Raw genomic sequence first — 22594 nt, forward strand, 5'->3', positions numbered from 1 at the left:
ATCATAGTTACCGTGTTTCAAAGGGCTTTACACATTACAGAAGGGCAAGGAAACACTCAAAGCCAGAAATCAGCGTGGGAGGAGGAAGGAACCTGAGGAGAAAGAGAGAGCCCTCATCTCTAGGGCGTGGGATCTATTGGTTCTGCCGATCAGTATCTATACAACCCAGTCTCACGGAAATACGTGACACTGTCACATCACGTCATTTAATCTAATCATTCATGATCTTGGACACGTAATTTAATTTCACAAATTTCAACTCATTCTAAAAAGAAGAGATGAAGCAGCTACCTTTTTTCCGTCGCGGTTTGCCTACAGAGCAGCGCACCTGCATTAAATACATCCGTGAATTGTCACAATTTCTCAGAATCAAAGGTGAAAGTAGAAACAGATGGCGAAAAGTTGTCATATTGTTAGAAATTTGTGCTTTTTGGCACGAAGAAGTTGAAATTACGTGTCCCAGATCACGAATGAATAGATTAAATGACGTGACAGTGTCACGTATTTCCCTGAGATTGGGTTGAACTATAATGGTTGTAACAATACCAATTATTAAACATTCATAAAACTGCACGTTTTTTTGTTAAATAAATGTTTCATGTAATTTGGTCTGTGCTATCAGTGTGACATGAAGAATAAAGGTCTAGTTGGGATGATTAAGAAGTTGCAGTTATCTGCCACTAAGGAATGGACTAGATCAGTGGTTCCCAATCTATGACTTTAGGTGTTGGCCTAAATTGTCATCAAGACCTTTCACGGACAACCTCATATGATAACGGTTACATTTTTTTATGAATACACATGCAGTGGCTGATCAAAGAGTACCCATATACAGATTTAGAACTTAAAGAAGGCCGTGGTCAGTAGGGTCAAGTCAGCAAAGCTGCTTATGGTCCCAGGTTGTTTATTCAGCATACACAAACTAGCACATGACATCATTGGAAAAATCATTGAAAAATAAAAACCCATGCAGTAACCACACGTACCAGTAATGCCCCCAATTCCACCCACCCATTTCAGCCACAGGTTGAAAAACACTAGACTAGAAGACATTTACAAAAAGCCTTTTGCTGCGTTCGATTATAACTCAGAGATCATAAATTTCCACTTCCCCCTTGGAGAAATAGTAGCTAGGAACTAATAATAATAGTTGTGTTATGAATATGAATTCATAACACAATTTTGGCACATTTTTGATTTTGAAACTGGTAGCTTTCAGACATCAGCATACCAATACAGATAGTTGAACTCAACATTTAAACCTTAATGTTATTAGTTGTTTTAAAAGTAAGTTTATAAAGCTAGCTAATATGTTAGCTAGCACAAAGATTACCCTGAACATCCTTCTTTTTCATACTTTGTATCTCGATGCATCGGAGACAACGTGTTTCCCACTTTCGCCCGTCTGAACTTGACAATTAAAGAACAATTCCGGTGTAAAATGGATTTGGGACATGTTTTGTATGATAACGAGTTGGAACGTTCGTTTTGGAGCACAAAAACACACATAGACGCATTCTTCAGTTGGCTGTTTTTAGCCGATTCTATCAAAACGCTATGAAATTGGAACGATAGGGGCATGTTTTATGGTAAAAACTAAATCGCTATTTTAAACCACTTAAAAGGATAAAAGTAGCCCGATACTTCTTTGGTAGTATAATAAGGGTCTTAACAGTTTTGGGGTAGTTACTCAAAAAAAGTAATTAGTTACTTATTACTAGTTACTTCTGTAAATTGTAATGAGATTACTTTACTAGTTACTGTATTTGAAAAGTAACTTCACTACTTATTATATTACAATCCCGTTTCTTAATTTACTGTAGATACATGGGCAAACATCATAGCCCTATCATCACTTAGTGTTTATTGTGTAAATCTATGCAAAATAGCATATAAAACCATATGAAAGGCAAGGCAACTTTATTTACATAGCAATTTTCATACACAAGGCAGACTCAAAGTGCTTCACATATAAACATTGTCATACAATAAAATTAATTAATAGAAAAGATGAAAGAACGATATCCCTGTCTGCACAAATAAATGCCTCACTGTAAAATCCACAAACAACAGGTTAATGTAGCCTAGGTTATGGTGAGGTCAATCAGTAGCAACACACAAGATTCAAAACACAGGATAATAATGTACGTACTATTTCGAAACAGAAGGAAATGATCCATGCTGCTTTGTTAATATCTGTCTCACTTGCCTGCAGCTTTCTTGTGGCATTAATCTAGAAATCATATCAATAATTTCTATACTGTAAATGGATTGAATATTTTATGCATAACATGTTAAATATCTGACAAGCTGCAATGAGAGAGAGAGAGAGAGAGAGAGAGAGAGAGAGAGAGAGAGAGAGAGAGAGAGAGAGAGAGAGAGAGAGAGAGAGAGAGAGAGAGAGAGAGAGAGAGAGGCCTCTGGGTGAAGGGTTAGGGAAGACGTGAACAAAGATTTGAAATCGTAAGGCATCCGTCAGTCAAAACAATTCTGATTGGCATAGCGAGAAAGTTTATATTGCGGCAATTTTATTTTTTTAACAAAACCTACAGCTTAACATGTAAGCAATGACAAAGGGAAATGGAAAAGCTTGTGACTTGCAAATCATTCAGATCTTTTTTCAGTGCTATGAGTAAATCTACATCTCAAGGTTACTGCAAAACTCTGCATTCAGTTCCCCCCCACCCAGCTAGTGTTGGATCAGAGATGGCTGCGAGGTGACAAGGCCGAATCCTACCTGCCAGTCAGGGTACATCCTTGTCTGATGCCATTTATTAGCTGATGGGACACACTCATATACTACACAGCCCTGAACAATTTAGTATAGTTTAAGAGTAAGTGAATCCCCTGTTTCATCTTTAATTCGAACACGATGAGATTTAGGACGACGCGTTTTGGGCTGAAGGACTAATAGGCTACGGACGAGGGCGTGTTATCACCATGGTAAAGAACCGTGGCAACTTTGTGTTAATTTTTTTTGTACGGTTGTTGTCTAACCTGACGTTATATTGACCGATGCTCTATATCAAATGAGCCACACACCCTTAACTTGACTCTCGCCAGATGAATTTCGTTCCACCTAAACAACCCTGCGATGCTGATGAGAGCGACGCAGCCGTTCTCTGATGTTTTTTTAAATAAAGAATACTCGCTGGATTGGACAACACGGATTAAATAGCCGCATCAATGTTGACGCTTGCTTCCTCGATGTGAGCCGCCATTGTTGTCTGAATCAAAACATTCGCTTCTCCGCCGCGTCACATCTATACTAATCCCGCCCGGCGGTCCTGATCGGCTCTACCATTGAATCTGGTCCCCAAATCCCGCCCAACGGGAGCGCTCCCAGATGGACGAGTGGAGCTGGGTGGACCGAAATTCATCTGGCGAGAGTCAGGTTAACACACCCTGGCGTTATCCGAGAAGCTTAACCCTCTCTCGGACGCGGCCATCAACATCCCGCCTCACAGACAGAGCTCCACACAGAGCTCCTCAATACACACCTTTTTCCTTGGCAGAAACGTTGAGGTGCCTTGGAAATTACATTTCAATGACCTGCAAAAAGAACGCTAACGGTGTTCGAAGCAGAGTGGATAGTTAACTGGTTGGCATGTTTTCTCTAAATTACGGGCTTATTTTAAGGCAAAAATTCAAAGATTGCTGTTTTCGCAATTTTGCCATGTGTGGACAATACACAAAAACAAGAAAATCCCCATTAAAAAAAGGGTTACGAGAACTATTGACATTCCGTGGGGTGTCTGCTTCTTTGACAGATTCCTGCTGCTCTACGTATTCCGACAAATTAAATAGCGCAGGTTGTGAGCGCGGGTTTGTGAATGTTTTCCAGGAAATAAAGATGCAGAATGTGCCTCATCATTTCACCTCATTCTCTGCACCTTCTCTCGCTCTTTAGCAATGGTCTCTTCAAAAGGAGGTCTCAGGTAAACACATCAAGCCCCTCAGTTGATCTGCAGCCAGAAAAGTTATCATGTGTTTATATTTGTGTGTGTGTGTGTATGTGGGTGCGAGCGTACGCAGTGTTAGGGTTGTGCACTGTGTTGGGAGATTGATGTCGCATTAAAGTGAAGGACTTGTCATGCACCTGTGTTCTGCAGAGGAGTATACGCACGGGCACACACACACACACACACACACACACACACACACACACACACACACACACACACACACACACACACAGTATATATGTTTATATGAATATGTTTTGAAAATGTATACGATGTCCCTAAAGGGACAAACATGTGACCCATCACGCCAAATGCGCCCTTGACTTTCTGTCTATGCGGTAACGTGCTTCCAAGTACATACACACTAGCAAACAGCTTTTTATGAATGTTCCTAGGTAACAGACAGCCACAGCAGAAGTGAACTATATTCAGTTTTTCTTTTTAATAAATGACTAAAATGGAAGCTTAATGTTGGTCATTTAAGTGAAGTCAGGACGAAGTGATGTTCATGGAGATGGATGGAATTTGAAAGCTTGGCCCTCAATCCTATTGCATCATTGTTATCTGTGTATTACTACAATTGCCTGATTAATGAATGGATATTGTTCTCTTGTACATTGTAAGGTATATGCATCTTCTAATGATCTGCAAATTATATTTCACTTTGAAGCCAAGCAGAATTGATTGGTTGGAAGGGAACAGGAATAGATTGTTGTGTGTTAATGATTTATATCATAAACAAATACATTATACACTCTACAATGTACGGCTGACTGATTGGAATATGGCCTGAGCTTGGACCATGGCCAATAATGCAGATACTTTGTTTATTTTACTCATATTTATTATTTATTTTACATTCATTGATGTCTATTTTTTTTACATTCATTTTGTTATAAATTCCCTCATAGTTAACTAACAGGATGACCAACCTCATTAAGCTTGTTAACCAACAACCTACCTGCCTTGAACTAGCTAGCTAATTAACAGCCTAGATTTATTCAGATAGCTAACCTTCGACTCATCAACAATAGCTAACTACCTTAAAACTGAACTTAGCCTAACTTACCTACCTCGCTAACGCTCTAGCTATTATCCCATCGGCCTCCCTGAGCAGACCTCCCTCCCTCTCTTCCCTTCTTTCCATTCATGCCGGTCTGTTCCCTGTGCTGTTATTGTGATATGCTGCACGTAGTGGACACGCTCCCCTCCGTACGCAAACCATGCGGCAAATTGATCATATATAAAATGCTAATGTGCGATTTACTGTCCCTGGCATTTTAATAATTGTGATTACGACACTGTTGTTGATGGCAAAAACACAAGACAGGAATGCTCTGTTTACTAAGTATGCATAAATACACACACACGCACACACGCACACGCACGCGCACACACAGAGTCTGAGCTTAGTGACATTGAACGAAGCATGGATATTAGAAAAACGTTGGTGGTGCTGGTGGTGGTGGTGGAGGTGGTGCTGGTGGTGGTGGAGGAGGTGCTGGTGGAGGTGGTGCTCGTGGTGGGGGAGGGGTTCCTACAAAGATGCTGACTGGGCGGTCGTTGGCCATTTGTCCCAGCGGGGCGTCCTGTGTTCTGCGTACTACGACAGCAGCATGGTAATTATCTGATGGAAAGTAAGACGTCTCAGACCGGACGGCTAATGTATGCATAAGTGCACAGATCACTTTTGACATTTAAACGTCGGAGCCTGTGTGTGTGTGTCGGTATGAATACACTTGGGCACAGGGGGGCGATCGAAGTGCAAAATGCATGGTCAGCTGGCGTTGTGTGATTGGATACCTTTCTGGTTAGTCCCTCCCCCTTGAGGTGTGCTGGCTCGTCACAACCTGTTGCTTACCGTGCCTACCAATGTCTGTGACACACACACACACACACACACACACACACACACACACACACACACACACACACACACACACACACACACACACACACACACACACACACACACACAAACTGCTCACTCACTGTTTTCACTTTCCCTTTCAGTCATGATGTCTGGTCTCAAGTATTGTCACGGCACAAAATGCTCACAAAAGGGAAATATCTTAAAACATTCTCATGTGAAAACAGCAGTGAAGCAAACACTAAATACTCTGAAAGATTATATTTGATTGGCTAATGATGAGTTATACCCCCTTCCCCAAATTGTTCTCTATCTTGAGAGAGAGAGAGGGAGAGAGAGAGAGAGAGAGAGAGAGAGAGAGAGAGAGAGAGAGAGAGAGAGAGAGAGAGACTTCACACATCAATCACCCCGGCAGAAGCCGCTGGCGAGGGCCATCATTGATCATTAGATGGGGCCAAATGTTGCCATCTTGCAACCGTTTATCCTGGGAATCATTTCATACACAACATCTGGTGCGTGGGCACACACAGAGAAGAGAGGACGGAGCATACAAACCCAAACGGTAACCAACCGGACGGCGACTACTAGAAAGGGATGTGGAGCACAGTGCTCTGATGTCCTCTTTGTTACAGTGCTGATAACCTGATGTAGGTTAAAGGAGCCCTATTCTATCGCCAGGTGTATGATGGATGGCCCAGCATACCAGCCCACCCAGTGGACTGTGCCAACTGGCAGACTAATCTGTCCATAATATTTCAGTGGACACTCCCCCACTTGTGATGTCACTAACGGACGGCTTTCAAAGTAGCTTTTAATGGCTAATCATCGTTACATCAAATTACAAATAACAGAGGCCCTTTGTAAAGGGTAGCGTTAACACTAATAGGCTGGCATTGGCGTCCTGCGATACAATAAAAACTCGCTCAAAGAATCGATATTAACATCAAAACAGAAGCGAGAGGAACCTCTTTTTTTTTTACTGGTGTAACTGGCTGGGGCAGTCCTCTCTTTGGTCCGGAGCCACTCAGCCGGACCAACTGCCGACCAGCCAGGGACAATACAGCCATCTTGGCTCCCAACTGTCTGATTGTGGACTCAGTGCCATCAGCATCAGGTGCATGTAGTTGAGTTAATTACTGGAAGGGTTGGAGTCATTCCAATCAGTGGCTTTTGATTTGCCCCTTGGCCGATTGAGTGTTTTTTTTATTATATATAAATAGTTGACTGTACTGCGCTTTGTTACTGGATGATGCTTTGTCTTGTAAGAGGGGAACGTGACAGTATAATGTTTAACAATTTGTTGAAATGTCGATGCATTACAACCACAGGGACAGGGCAAATATTGTGGCCGGCTGATTGGCGGAACCTCAGCAACACAGGCCACACACACAGCCACACACGCGCACGCGGACACGCACACACACACACACACACACACACACGTGCACAGGCACACACACATACACACACACACACACACACACACACACACACACACACACACACACACACACACACACACACACACACACAGCCACCGCCCGTCTCTTGGCCTGAGCTGAGCATTTCATTCGCTTTAGTTGTTTCACCATCGCAGAAGTGCACTCTTAGTATGTTGTGATACGCAGCTCGTAGTAGTAGAGTTATGAGGTTTGTAATATAATAATGAATTCAAATGTACTTTTTGTCTTCATGCCTAATATATACCTGGATACAAGCCGATGTCCTTGATAAGATGACGGGAGGGAGGGGGGGTGTAGGGGTCTAAAGTTTGCGTAACCGTGGCGTCGGGGTGGAGGCAACGTCTGGTGGGATTGTTGATTGGTGGTTGTGTGGCGGTTAATTGTCGTTGCTTGGTGTATGTGTGTGCGTGTGTGAGAATCCACTCTGCAAACATTATTGATAAATCGTTGGGCTTTAATGAGAGCGGCTGATGAGGACCAATGAATCACACCACAACATGAGCAGCACAACCACACACACACACAGACGCACACACAGACACACACACAGACACACACACAGACAGACACACAAGCGCAAACACAGACACAGGCAAACACAGACAGAACACAGAAACACGCAAACACAGGCACACACACATACACACATACACACATACACAAACACACGCACACACACACACGCAAACGCAGACACACACGCAAACACAGACACTCACACGCACAAAGAGAAACACACACACAAACACAGACACACACACACGAAAACACACACACACGCACGCAAATACAGACACACACACACACGCAAACACAGACACACACAAACACAGACCCACACACAAAACATACTGTAGTAGCATACACACAAACAAAGCAGGACCAAATATATTCAGTGACTGTACAGAGTGGATGCACAAAACCACGGAGGAATTTATATCGCCATGTAAACAAACACAAACACACACACACAGTCCCTTGGTGAGGTGCATGTGCTGTCATTCTGTCATGTTTATCTCAGAAGGATACAAACAAGACACCAGGGGATTATTGGAGAGTAAGCTATAGAGTAGACATGTGCGACTAGGCTCAGCAGGACTTTCAGTTTACAAATCTTTAGATAGGCACTCTATGAATGTTATTATTTCTTTTTTGTATGTTTCGTTTTACGTTTGTTTACCATCTAAAGGAGAAGACTGAGGCTCCGACGCAACCACACTTTACACTACACTTCACACCTTACTACACCTCATAACTTATTACCACTATCTTAGTTTATCTTATTATTCATTTATTTTATTTTATTATTATTTATTATTGTGATATATTCTGCTACTTATTTGACTTTTTTTTTATTTAATTTTTTTTACATATTTCCTTCCTAATACCCTCAGTCATTACAAAGCTTCTCAAATACTGCTGCTATCCAAACATTCCTGAAACGACCACAAATGACTGGACCATTCGATCGAATTATTTATTCATGGTAATGGCTAAATTTGGGTTTGGTCCATCTTTCATTTCATGGTTTAAATCGTAAAAAATTTTATACCCCCGCCTCGGTGCGCACAAACTCAATCAGATTGTATTATTTTGTATTGCAGAGAGGGACTTGGCAGGGATGCTGCCTTTCACAATTTGTGTTGAATGAATGATAACTTTTAAGTAGCTCTTTTATTGACCAAGTAATGCAGTAGCGTCCACACAAGTTACATTTTCTCAAGCATTTCTGAAGTTCCAGCGCAGCAGAGCTTTTTGCTAGCCTGGTCCTACCAGACTCTCTTACTTCATTTCATTTGTACAGAGAGTCTGGACCTACTCATTGGACAAACAATAACTCACATGTAGGCGGTTGTCTGTTGAAGTTTAAAACTATTGGATCTACCCAGTGCCGCTCTGGATCTGCCATAACCAATCGCTGACGTTTGGCCGGGAATCACGTTGCGCGCAGGCTGCAAACAAACCAATCACCGTGTGTGACGATGTCTGTCAACGAGAACGTCTTGGTCTCAGCCACTCACTCTGTTCGCTGAAAATTTAGACGGAGAAAACCCAGTAACATACCGCAGACCCAGACCTAGTACTGAATGGAAATTCAAATTGAGCGGAAGTACGTAGGCGGGCGGAGCCAGGCTAGCTTTTTGCTGCACTCTGAAATAAAACTCCAACATTTCCGCCCAATCTGGCAACGCTGGCGATCCCCATGACGGCAGAGGGAGGGTTATTTTCATTTTGAAATAATATTAATTATAATGTGTAATTAAACAATATATATTACTGATGGCAAATTCTAATCTTAAAGACAATAATACAGTTTTTCTCCTTTTCGGATGGTGTCCGGTGAAAACACAACCACGGCTTCACTCCTCGTCGGTTAGTGCATCCAATCGCACAGCAACTATCTGGCATATCGTTTCCACCTCAAAATACAAACTTTTGTTTCGTATGGTAAAACTGGCGATGTCCTGGCAGATCCTCGATTAGGTTACTAAGTTTCGTTGCTAGAGAACGTTGCTCTTGCCCGCCAGCCAGTCGTCGTGACGTCACATGCAAAGTTAATTTGAAATACTGCAGAAATATCATGATATTCCTACAAACCATTTTTTCAAATATTTCCAGGTCTTAGTTTTAGTAAGTATTGGTAAGCTGCACTTTCCATTTTCTACCACCTACAAATTCAATGGATGTAATACTGAAATTTGACCCTTCTGGGAAAGGGAGGCTTTGTAAAACGTGTAAAAGCATACAATACATCAGTGCCCCCACGCGTTGGATTTTGCTAAGCTGGCAAGGGAAGTCGGACTTGGACGTTTTACTCTCTGATGAGGTTACGTTTTAAAACGTATACATACCACCTCTTTCTGCATAAAACTCAGTCTCCTCCAATTCAAAGTCTTACATCGATGACACTATTCAAATGAGAAATTGGACAAAATACTGTATACTCTGGCACCAACCCTGAGTGGCCGAGGTCTCGGCAGAGTCCGCCTGGTCCCAGGCTGTGCACTTAACCAGGTAACTTTTAGGTGAGGAGTTTTGAAGTAATCTCCTACATTTGCTGTGCGGCAGTAGATCCTAGCCCCATCATTGCTGTCTTTGGGCTGTCTCTGTCTGAAGATAAACCTACTGTGTAGGCAAACGCCACGGCATTTGTTACGCTGCTGTCCCGGAGGCTAATTATTTTGCAATGGAAGTCGGTGAAGCCACATTGTTTAATCAATGGGTTAGGGAAGTACTCTCTATGATTCCCTTAGTGATATTGAGATATAATCTGAATGCCTACCGGGGTAGTGTATTAAAACCTGGGCGCTCTTTGTGGAATTGGTCGAAAGCATACCCTTAACTTTCTATAATTGTCTCTTACGCACTTCAATACACATGAGATAGCCAGTTGGATCCAATAATATATAATGTTATACAATGCTCCCATTGCAAATGCTGCTAAACAATGAACAAAACACACACACACACACACACACACACACACACACACACACACACACACACACACACACACACACACACACACACACACACACACACACACACACACACACACACAGAGACAGGGAGGCAGCCACACATGCACATGCTAAACAAGCACAATTTTATGTCCTCGGCACACACCCCACATAAACTATCATGACATCTTGTGTGTGTGTGTGTGTGTGTGTGTGTGTGTGTGTGTGTGTGTGTGTGTGTGTGTGTCCTTAGAGCATAGCTGTGTGTGTGTGGGTGAATATGGTGTACCTGCCTGTACTGTTTTATGCAATGATAGTGCTATGGCTAAGTAACCTTGTGCGTCTGTGTGTCTCCAGAAGCTTCACTTTGTGTGTGTGTGTGTGTGTGTGTGTGTGTGTGTGTGTGTGTGTGTGTGTGTGTGTGTGTGTGTGTGTGTGTGTGTGTGTGTGTGTGTGTGTGTGTGTGTCTTTGTATGTGTGTGAATGTTAGTGTGTCTTCATGGTATGTGTCTACATGCATGTGTGTGTGAGTCAGGCTGACCTTGTAATGAGCTGAATTGTCTCTGGTGCTGAGGTTGCCATTAGTATGGGTTAGGCAAAGGGTTAGAAGGTGTGTGTGTGTGTGTGTGTGTGTGTGTGTGTGTGTGTGTGTGTGTGTGTGTGTGTGTGTGTGTGTGTGTGTGTGTGTGTGTGTGTGTGTGTGTGTGTGTGTGTGTGGAAATGAGTAGCAGTGAGGGCAGGGGAGGTGATGATGGGATGGGTAGGGGTAAGAGAGTAAAGTAGTTTTTGAGAGAGCATATACAGCAGTTGGGTATGTGAGAGAGTATAGTAGTGTGTGAGAGGGAGTATACCAGTGTGATAGAGTATAATTGAAAAGAAGTTGGTTTAATCAAACAGGAAGACAGTTTAAATTCTCACTTCCTCATTGGCTAAAAGGGAAATTTGAATCATCATTATCTTTTGCGAAGTAGGTTGGGCCTCTATTTTTTTTAATTCGATATAGGCAGTACAGCAATTGTCCCAAAATTAAACAGCACATGATTTCATCACAGAGCAGACGATTAATTGCAAATAATAACAATAGGCTTCATTGATAAATAGATCAAACCTGATCCCTGAGGGGAATTTAACATGCATGCATCCATGGTTGAGAAGGAATTGGGGGGGAAAGGAACTTTGGCTTTGACTCCTTGAAGTCCAGATTGAACAGCGACATGGAGGAGAAAGAGATTGTTGCCGGTGTGGACTCCTGGAGTGTGTGCTTCAGATTGACGTGGAAGTGGAAGAACAAGAAACATTGGAGAACCAGCTCTAGGATGCCCGCCGGAGCTCCCGGATTGTTCTAGATTAGAATATTTTATAGAACACGGCCAAAAACTGAGTATAGTGGTGTGTATGCGAGATTATAATAGTGTGTGTAAAACCAAGTATGAATTATTATTGTTATTATTATAATTATTTCCTAGGCGGCCCCTCATACACAAACTCTCGCTCAAAGATACATCTGTGTGCGTGTGTGTTTGTTTGTGGTGTTTTAGGGAACGACACACATACATACAAACATGGACCAGCAAATTTCACACAACACACACTCCGTTTCTCTAAGACACACAAAAAAAAATATATATACATACACAATACAAACACAGTGTTTCATGAAGTCATATAATCCGCCTCTGCTACTGCCGAATCTCTCCTACTTTTGCCTGGTCAGGTAAACCACACAACTTTTGCAACGAAAGATGCAGTTGATACAGGTCAGAGAGGTGGGACTGTGTAAAACTCCAGAACTCACATATTTTGAAAGATAGGCGGCCTTTGAGAAATTAAAGTTTTGAATCAAGCACTGAAATTTGGTCAGTCCAAATATTGGGGGGATTTATAAAAATAATTATTTGAATTCTGTTAAAGTCAAAGAAAGCTAATTAAGGCCCAAAGAAATAATGCAAAAATTCACCTTACACACAAAAATGAAAGTTAATTAACAGTAACTAGTAATTAAATAATGAATACCTTATTTGACATGAACACATTAGTAATTAATAACAAGACCATACCTTAACTGTTAAGCTGTTCATTTCTACTTATAATTAGTATAATAATTATTATCACCTTAAATGTCAAATGTCCACAAGCACCCCAGACACACACACACACACACACACACACACACACACACACACACACACACACACGTACCTTCACACACGCACGCACACACGCACGCACGCACGGACGGACGCACAAGCAGAAATACACACACGCACACACACATGAAGAAACACACACACCCACACATATGTCCCCCATACATATCCACACACACACACACACACACACACACACACACACACACACACACACACACACACACACACACACACACACACACACACACACACACACACACACACACACACACACCTTCTCTGTCTCTGACCCTCCAGCATCCCAGATGGACTACCGGATCATTCTACACACAATCTTAGCCATGGGTCAACTGAGGCCCCAGGCAGAATCCTCCCTTGCGCACACCCACAGCACACAAATTTAACCTAGCCGGGGCAACCTTGCAGCGAAAGGTCAGAAATATTGGTTGTCTAGACACAGACACAGACACACACAGACACACACACACACACACACACACACACACACACACACACACACACACACATTCACACAGCCACACAAATTCAGACAAGTGAGAATAATGAAGACACACACTGCCACATACGGTACTTACCACCGACCCCTCTAAATCACAACCCCTATGGTTATACCCCCCTTCCTCCCCCTTTCTCTCTCTCTTCCTTTCGTTCTCTTTTCTTTTATGTCCTCCTCGTAAGCCATCTCTCTTTGCTTTCTGCTGACAGGCAAAACAGGCGAGAGAGAGAGAGAGAGAGAGAGAGAGAGAGAGAGAGAGAGAGAGAGAGAGAGAGAGAGAGAGAGAGAGAGAGACCAATCAACGGACAGGTAGAAATACATGAAGATGCTGTTCCACCCCCAATGTAGTAATTTACCACGATCAACCTGGCGCTCACAGGTAATAAATGCCATTGCAACACACACACACACACACACACACACACACACACACACACACACACACACACACACACACACACACACACACACACACACACACACACACACACACACACACACAGACAAGGGAGGTAAGTGGCAAAGCTGTACTTATGCAGCAAAGATTTAGGTGAGAGCAAGTGGTGTAATGGAGGTGTCACACGCACACACACACACACACACACGCACAAAAGCACCCTCCCACATACAGTACACAACATTTATTTAATATTATTATATTGATCTATATTATCATCATCTCAATATAAATGATTATCAGTAGCATCAACGATGAGTAATATTTGACTGCATTGATCCAACCCTCGAAAATAACAATGTTCATTTTGTCCGGAACTAGGCAACGAGGACCTGGGGAGAAGTAGGAATCCTATTCATCACCGTCATACATCAGCTCAGCAAGTCCTCCTCCTGTCCACCACGGAGCCACCGTGAGTCCACTCATCAAATCCACGTCAACAGGGACATATTCCAAACCGCTTGACTGCATCGCAATACCTTACCTTCTACAACACACACACAAGTACACACACAAACACACATACACACACACACACACACACACACACACACACAAACAGATACACACACGGATACGCACACACACACACACACACACACAAATACACACACAAATACACACACACATGCACACACACATGCACACACGCACTTACCACAACACAAATACACACACCAGAACTCGCAAATGCACACACACACACACGAATACAAACGAATACACACACACATGCACACACACATGCACACACGCATTTACCACAACACAAATACACACACCAGAACTCGCAAATGCACACACACACACACACACACACACACACACACACACACACACACACACACACACACACACACACACAAAGACACAAACAAATACAAACGCACACCACAACAAACGCACACACACACACACACACACCAGAACATGCAGTCACGTCACAAACGCTACCAGACACCAGTTACATATACTCTTAACAGGTAAGTGGAGAGGCGTGCAGTATCGGATGGTGCCGGTCTAGATTAGCAGATTAAGGTTGAAGACGAGCTGTTCTTAAAGGCACACCTTGATAGGGGTTTTTAGGTTAGCAGGGAGGTTAGCCTGGCCCTTAATACCAGAACGTCCAAGGAGAACATAAGTGGACACTGTCAATACTGAGCACCAATGCTGTTTTGATCACAGCAGTGTTTTCCTTAACAGCCATTTGATGCAGAAAGGAAAATATAGCAGAGCCGGAGTAGTGGATCCCGAATGTCCGCAGTGTGACCCGCAGTCTGCGTCCTGGAGCAAGATGCCTAACTTGCTTATCAGTGACAGGTTTCAGAATAAAAGAGAATTATATATGTCGTCATTAAGAGGCTTGGACGAAATTGACTACAAGTCTCAAAATGTCCTAACAGCTATCAATGAAAGCTTTCTACATTTGGTTTGGATAAAGGTTTGTGCAAAGTCTTAAGTTATTTTTAAATATTGAAAGAAAGTTTTTAATAATAATGAGGTTATTCATTTCTGTGTGTGTAACTGTGTGTGTGAGAGAGAGAGAGTGTGTGTGTCTGTGTGTGTGTATGTGGGACTCTTCGGCCGTCACGCAGCACCGCTTACACAGCATATTCTGTGTTCTCTGTCACAAACATAATATTGTTACGCTGACTGTAACCACAGAGCAAACTGCAATATCGCCCAAACTTATTCACACCAGAAAAAAAACAAAAACATTTGAATTCCACAGCTGCTACCACCAGCATGTCGCTGTAATATCATGAATAACAAAACAAAAGAAAACAAAACAGTTACAACAGTCTCATGAAAGGCAAGATCTGCCGACCCCACCCAGGCCACACACCCACCATGGTATTTTGTGATTCATCGTCAATGAATCATTTTGCAATTACATTGATTATGCAACAGACACAAAGACAAATTAGGCCAACCTCTGTTTCCCCACTCGCCTTCAGGGGACAATAGTGGGGTTGGGGGGGGGGGGGGGGCTGGGGAGGAGGGAGTAATGGGGGTCCCAGAATGGCCAATGAGGCTTTCTGGACGTTTTAATGTCACCGTAAATCACCTGGCTAACACACCGAGTTCATTCTATGCGTGTTTTTGAGCACGTTAGCCTGCGAGTCGACGGAGACTATGGTTATATAGGGGCGTGCAGGGGTGCACAGAGGCACACATGCGCACCACATATACCAACGCACACACACACACGATGTGTCTGTGTGTCGGGTTGGCCAGAAAGACGACACACACGCCTAATCTAATATAAAACAGGTAGCGCACACATGAAGGCACACACACAAACCACACCCACACTAACCTAGTATATAATAGGTTTGGGGGCCAACACTTGCATGCAACCCATACACATCTGCAATAACGGTCTTACTGTCAGCATAACAGCGCGTGTGTGTGTGTGTGTGTGTGTGTGTGTGTGTGTGTGTGTGTGTGTGTGTGTGTGTGTGTGTGTGTGTGTGTGTGTGTGTGTGTGTGTGTGTGTGCGTGAATCTGTGTCTATGTGCATGTGTGTGTATTTGAGTGTGCGTGAATCTGTGTCTATGTGCATGTGTGTGTGCGCATCCACTTGTTTATCAGGCCAAATGAATCCAAATCCTGTCCCATCTGACCTTTACACACACACACACACACACACACACACACACACACACACACACACACACACACACACACACACACACACACACACACGTTCTGCGGAGGCTGAGGGGGATGTAACCCCCCCCCCCAGAGTGTTTCTGGGAAGTTTCCCAACATTCCGATTAAGTTGCGAACGAAGAAATTACAGGCGGTGGACGTTCGCGATGTTCGGTACGGGGGGAGGGCGGATTAATGGAGATGTCCGGCCGAAGCCAAGATCCAAAATCCAGTTATCAATCGTGAGCCGAGCAAGCGGGGCTGAGGCAGAGCCCTGGAGGAGGTCAGGGGACAGCCAGGGGAGAGAAGGAGGAGCAGGGCGTGCGGTGCGGGGTTAAGGACACACGGCGCTGGTGCATCAACACGACCAGGGCTAAACCCGGGTTACGCCAGCTGCCCAACCGCCCGTTAATCAGATGAGGTCTGCTGAGGGCAGAGCGAATGGGTTGATGGACTGGCTTTCCATGAGACACATCCTAACACCCTCACATCTATCTTTCAGCAGAGGAAGAATGTTGCCGCTTTTCTCTGAGAGACATTTCATCGACCTTGGTATTGGTCTCTTTCTGTGCTCAAATTCTCCCCAACACCAAACGGCCCCCTGTATCTGACGCAATCCACTGGCCCCGGCATCCGGCGCACATTCTTACGACGAATTAAGTGCAGTGCAGCCCTTGCGTGTGTGTTTTGCGTGGACGTGGGTGTGTTTGGAAGCTCTTATAACCGGACTCACCCGGTCTTTTGTCCATCTTTCTCCCTCGACTGCCACATAGTCGAACCTTGGAGATCAAGATGAGGATCTGCTTCTGGCACAGCGACTTGTTGCTCTTGGGGCAGGGCTTGCGCTTGTTGGCGATCTGCCGGTTTGCCTGCGGGTCCTTGACCTCCCGCCGCTGCCGGATGAGTGAGCTGGCGAGGGCGGCCATCTTGTTGGCCCCTCAGGTGCAGAGGGTCCGGCGGCGCACAGGTGTCGGGGGGTTCCGTGGGCCACCCCCCTGCCCGCTGACCCAGGGCGACGGGAGCGGTGCTTGAGGCTGGAGGCAGGGGGGGGGGGGGGGGGGGCAGGCGGCGGTGGTGGGGCAGGCGGTGGTGGAGGCAGAGACGTCCGGGGGGAAGGGGTTGGTGAGAGGAGGGCGGGGGGGGGGGGGGGAGACGGAGAGGAAGGGACGAAGGGAGGAGAGAGAGAGAGAGAGAGAGAGAGAGAGAGGGGGAATGAAAGAGATAAAGAGATGGAAAGAACTAGAAAAAGAAGGAAAGGCAGAAAAGAGTTTGGAAGAAAGAAAGGCAGGAAAGAATCAAAGAGAAAGAAAGAGAAATGGGGCTACCTGTATCAATAAAAGAAGACCAAAAGCGTCCAGGGAACACAAAGTCCTGTACGGCGGGTCCAGCGGTGATGCCCGTACGCGACGGCCAGTCCTAGGAGGTCCTGATCTCGCGCCAGCTGTTACCTCCTCGCCCGTCCACCGTCTCTCTCTCTGAGCTGCTCAGCCCCGGCCGGGCCGCGTCTCCGTCTCCGTCTGGGCTCCGGTTCCGACGGCTCCGATCACGGCCACTCATGTCCCGTCACAATATCCACCGCGGTCAGAGTAGCAGGGGCCTAGCGTCCCAATGGTGTAGCACCCCCCCCTCCGCCCCCCGCCCTCTGGTGCCTCCGTCGTCCCCTCGTCTGTCAACACCCTGCGAGCGTCCCCACGCTCCTCAGTCCTATACCTCTGGAACGTGCCGGGGGGCTGGAAGTTGCACCTGACAGTCCTGGGACGAGGGGATCTCACGGCAGGACCTCCAGAATACAGACGGGAAAGATTTGAACTGAGAACCAGGAACCCCCGGCTGGGAGAGATCCACTCGAGTCTAGAGTCCGGCTCTCTTCAGTCCCTGGAAGAATGACTGGTCGCACTACCGGGCAGAGCAGTGTGACACCGTCCCGTCTTCTGGTGGGCTAAAGGTTGACGGGACGTCGAACGAGGCTCCGGCCGCTGCTCACGTCGTGGGGGACGCACCGCGACCTGGCTCTCCCCTCCTCTCTGTCTCTCCCTCTCACCTAGGAACACCTCCAGCTCCGACCGACAAGACGAGACACAGATAAGAGGGAGAGGAGATGGGGTGGTGGTGGTGGTGGAGGGGAGGAGGGTTTGGGGGGGGGCTGGGGGAGGATTGAGACGGGACCGGGGCTAGTCGAAAAATTTACCCAGAGCTCCCGGCGGCTGGTGGGACGTCTTCGGACGGGTGAAGAAATGCAAAAAATCCTTCTTCGTTTCTTTTGCGTTTCTTCCTCTTCGCCTGGTGTCACCCCTTTGCTCTCACCTGAAGAGACCGACAGAGAGAGAGAGAGAGAGCAGAGGAGGACCGACACAGCAAGGGAGACAGAGAGAGAGAGATAAGGGGGAGAGAGGGAGAGGTTTGATGAATCTACCGGCTTTTCCCACCGACAGGGGTGACATTCATGTATGAGAGCGCAGCGGAAGAGAGGGAGGAAGAGGAAGAGAGAGGGGGAGAGTAGAGAGGCTGAGAGAGTGAGGGAGAGATACAGTGAGTGTGAGGGAGAGAGAGGAGGAGTACAGAGAGAGTGAGGGAGAAAGAGAGGAGATTGGCAGTGCAGAGTCTATCCGCTCTTGTTCGCCCTCATCTATCTCTCTCTCCCCCCTCTTGCTCTGTCTCTCTCTCTCTCTCTCTCCCCGTCTCTCTCTCTCCCCCTTTCTGTCTCTCTCTCGCTGGTGCGCGACGCAAAGCCGTCAGAGGCAGTCTGTCCTTCAGCCAAACAGCGGAGAGGACAGGTGATCACCGGGCGAGAGAGGCAACATTTAATGAATGAAACGAGTGAGAGTCAGCAGCAGCAGCAGCAGTGGTGGCGGTGGCAGTTGAAGTGGTGATGAAGAGGAAGAGGAAGAAAGAGGATGCAGTTGTTCTGTGTTTCTAGTCGGCTCCCCTTCGCTACGCTTACAGATGCCCCGCTCCTGGCTTCTATCTGTGGGTGTGCGCTTGTGTGTGTCTGTGTGAGTGTGCGTTTGTGTGTTTGTGTTAGAATCTCCGTTAACAAGGTACTGGAGCTGTCTGTGTGTGTATGTAGTGCTCAGACAGAAGCAGTCTGGAGATCTGTGTGTGCGTGTGTGTGTGTGTGTGCGCGTCTGCGCATGTGGCGTGTGTGTGAGTGTGTTGCCGGATGAGGTCTGGGAGCGCACTTCACAATCTCTCCTTCGCTCCTCCACCCAGACACGAGACACCAGCACACACCCTCCCTCCCTCCTTTAATTCATTTCCCTCTCCCCGTCTCTCTCTCTCCCCCTTTCTGTCTCTCTCTCGCTGGTGCGCGACGCAAAGCCGTCAGAGGCAGTCTGTCCTTCAGCCAAACAGCGGAGAGGACAGGTGATCACCGGGCGAGAGAGGCAACATTTAATGAATGAAACGAGTGAGAGTCAGCAGCAGCAGCAGCAGTGGTGGCGGTGGCAGTTGAAGTGGTGATGAAGAGGAAGAGGAAGAAAGAGGATGCAGTTGTTCTGTGTTTCTAGTCGGCTCCCCTTCGCTACGCTTACAGATGCCCCGCTCCTGGCTTCTATCTGTGGGTGTGCGCTTGTGTGTGTCTGTGTGAGTGTGCGTTTGTGTGTTTGTGTTAGAATCTCCGTTAACAAGGTACTGGAGCTGTCTGTGTGTGTATGTAGTGCTCAGACAGAAGCAGTCTGGAGATCTGTGTGTGCGTGTGTGTGTGTGTGTGCGCGTCTGCGCATGTGGCGTGTGTGTGAGTGTGTTGCCGGATGAGGTCTGGGAGCGCACTTCACAATCTCTCCTTCGCTCCTCCACCCAGACACGAGACACCAGCACACACCCTCCCTCCCTCCTTTAATTCATTTCCCTCTCTGTTCCTCTGACTCCGCCCCCCTCCAGTCTGACTCCTCCTCCACCTCTCTGCTGTCTGGTCTTTCAAACTCCATTCATCCTTTACCGCGCACGCTCTGTCTCTGCCTCGCTCTGTCACCAGCATACTAAACGTCCCCGTGGAACAAGTAAGGCGTTGAGGCGTTCGCTCAAAACGAGGCGTTTTGAGCACATTTCTTTTTGCAAATGTGTCCTTTTGCAAGGCTTAGGGCTATTGGAAAACCAATTATCAGTTGTCTGATAGCTGACGCCCAATAGCTGATTTATTTTAACAATTGAAAATAAAAGCGGTGTGGGCTGGCTGACACACTGAAGATGATCACCTTCGTCTTCATTTCCCAGAGATGGTATGGTGCGGTGTAATGGGGTAAAACACACACACCACACGCACCCATCCCCATCACATGTAGACAGATACATCATACATGTTCTCCTCTAGCTGGATCTTGTCATTGCTTCCCCCTGTGGCCAACAAAACCAATTACAAACATGATGCCCTTTGTCCTCAATGACAAAACACACACACACACACACACACCCACGCACGTATGCACACACACACACACACACACACACACACACACACACACACACACACACACACACACACACACACACACACACAATTCCAGAGTCAGACCCATCCAAAGGAAATTTTAAAACCCACACCTATTAAAAATGAAGTCATTGGCATGAGATGTACGGCTAACCAATGGCATGGAGGCACTGGGCGTGGCGGATCATCATAATTAAATTCCAATAACACCCCTTCCCCCAAAATCCAGAATTTGCAACAGAAGCCGTAAAACTATTATTTGAACAACCCAATTAAAACTCAAACTATAGTACATTTCAGCAAATAGCAACTTAACTGTAGTCGTGGCTCGATAAGGACTTATGGTGCGTTTTAATATCCATCCGTCTCGGAGGTCCGAGGCCTAGCGACACGCACAAACACGCCCCTTTTCCTCGGACGGCGATCTCGCCATCTCGGTTGAACTCAGTGGTGACCGAGCGAAATTCTGAGACAGAATTCAAGATGGCTGCGCCCATTGGGACTTGAAGTATGAACTGTTTTCATTGTGCTTGGACCACTTTGGTGGTTTAAATGGTAATTTCAATCACTCGTATTACTGCAATACCTTACTGCGTCCGTATCTCTGCCTATGTACACAAAAATATTGTATTTGTGTACAGCACTTTGGTCAACTACTGTTGGCTCTAATGAAAAGCGACAAACATGCACCGATATGCAGTCCCTCACCCTTTTCCTTTCCTCCCCCAGGAATCCATCTGTGCCGCCCAGTTGATCACCGAGGACGAGGGCTTGGGTCGGCTGGCCCACACGGTGCAGGTCTTGGTGGACCTCGCGCCGACTGCTGCCAGCCACTGCCGCGCTAGCAGACCAGAGCCGCGGACAGGCTAAGCACTGCTCCATCCTTCTCTTAGCTCCACGTCGTCCACTGATTTTGCTGTCATCCAAAGGTCCAAAATGGTACCCCAAAAAAAATCAATGAAACACTTGGTTTGTAATCATTGGTTGTTGAAAGTGAAAGATGGATTTCTTCCGTGTTCACAAGTAAAAACAGGCGTTCGATTTTTTTGATTTTCAAGTAGGCCTATATAAATTATGCACTTGGCAAGTTGAAGTCGAGCAACTTGTTTTAAAGTTGATTCATACTTTTCTTTTGTTAGGATTTTTAACTTTGTGGCTGTGCAGAGTGCTAAACACTCGGACAACATTTGCGATTCAATTGTCCACATTTCCGGGAAATCATCTACGTAGAGGCACTCCTGCCGCGCCCCCATATGCCTGGTCAAATCTTCCCGCCCGCGCGCTTCAAGGAAGGTAACCAATCACAACAGAGTTGGGTTGGCAGGAGGGGGGCGAGGGGGCGGAGAAGGACGAAACCGAGCGTTGACAAGAGAATGATGATGATTCCAATGCCCAATCTGGCAACACTGGTCTCCACCACCCCCTCTAGGTGAACAACAACCTCCGCTTCCAGCAGTCACAACAGGCGGAACCGCCTGTCTGCTTGTGTGTGCTGACTCAATCCCCTGAAGAACGGTATGAATAGAGAGTCAGGAGGGGGGTCTATTTTGAGTTTGCATGATTGTATGATCATTGCTTTCTTTTATTTATCCCATATTGTATTCACCGGAGGAAGAAACAAAGTGGAAGT

The 22594-nt window shown here is 45.9% G+C and overlaps 2 protein-coding genes across 3 annotated transcripts in view; one reads left to right on the top strand and one right to left on the bottom strand.

Annotated features, from left to right (window-relative positions):
• Positions 1–17565, bottom strand: part of fgf11a (fibroblast growth factor 11a) — a 74265-nt gene extending 56700 nt beyond the window's left edge. For both annotated transcript variants that reach the window (XM_030337855.1, XM_030337854.1), the window contains exon 1: positions 17272–17565. In XM_030337855.1, coding sequence (XP_030193715.1) covers positions 17272–17464 — 193 coding nt within the window. In that variant the 5' untranslated portion in view covers positions 17465–17565. The remainder of the gene's footprint in view (positions 1–17271) is intronic.
• lrch4 (leucine-rich repeats and calponin homology (CH) domain containing 4) overlaps positions 1–21849 on the top strand; it is a 310321-nt gene extending 288472 nt beyond the window's left edge. Inside the window, exon 17 of the mRNA XM_030337837.1 lies at positions 21694–21849. Coding sequence (XP_030193697.1) covers positions 21694–21834 — 141 coding nt within the window. The 3' untranslated portion in view covers positions 21835–21849. The remainder of the gene's footprint in view (positions 1–21693) is intronic.
• The last annotated feature ends 745 nt before the right edge of the window (positions 21850–22594 follow it).

The sequence above is a fragment of the Gadus morhua genome, chromosome 17 (assembly GCF_902167405.1).
Source record: "Gadus morhua chromosome 17, gadMor3.0, whole genome shotgun sequence".
NCBI classification, from domain to species: Eukaryota; Metazoa; Chordata; class Actinopteri; order Gadiformes; family Gadidae; genus Gadus; species Gadus morhua.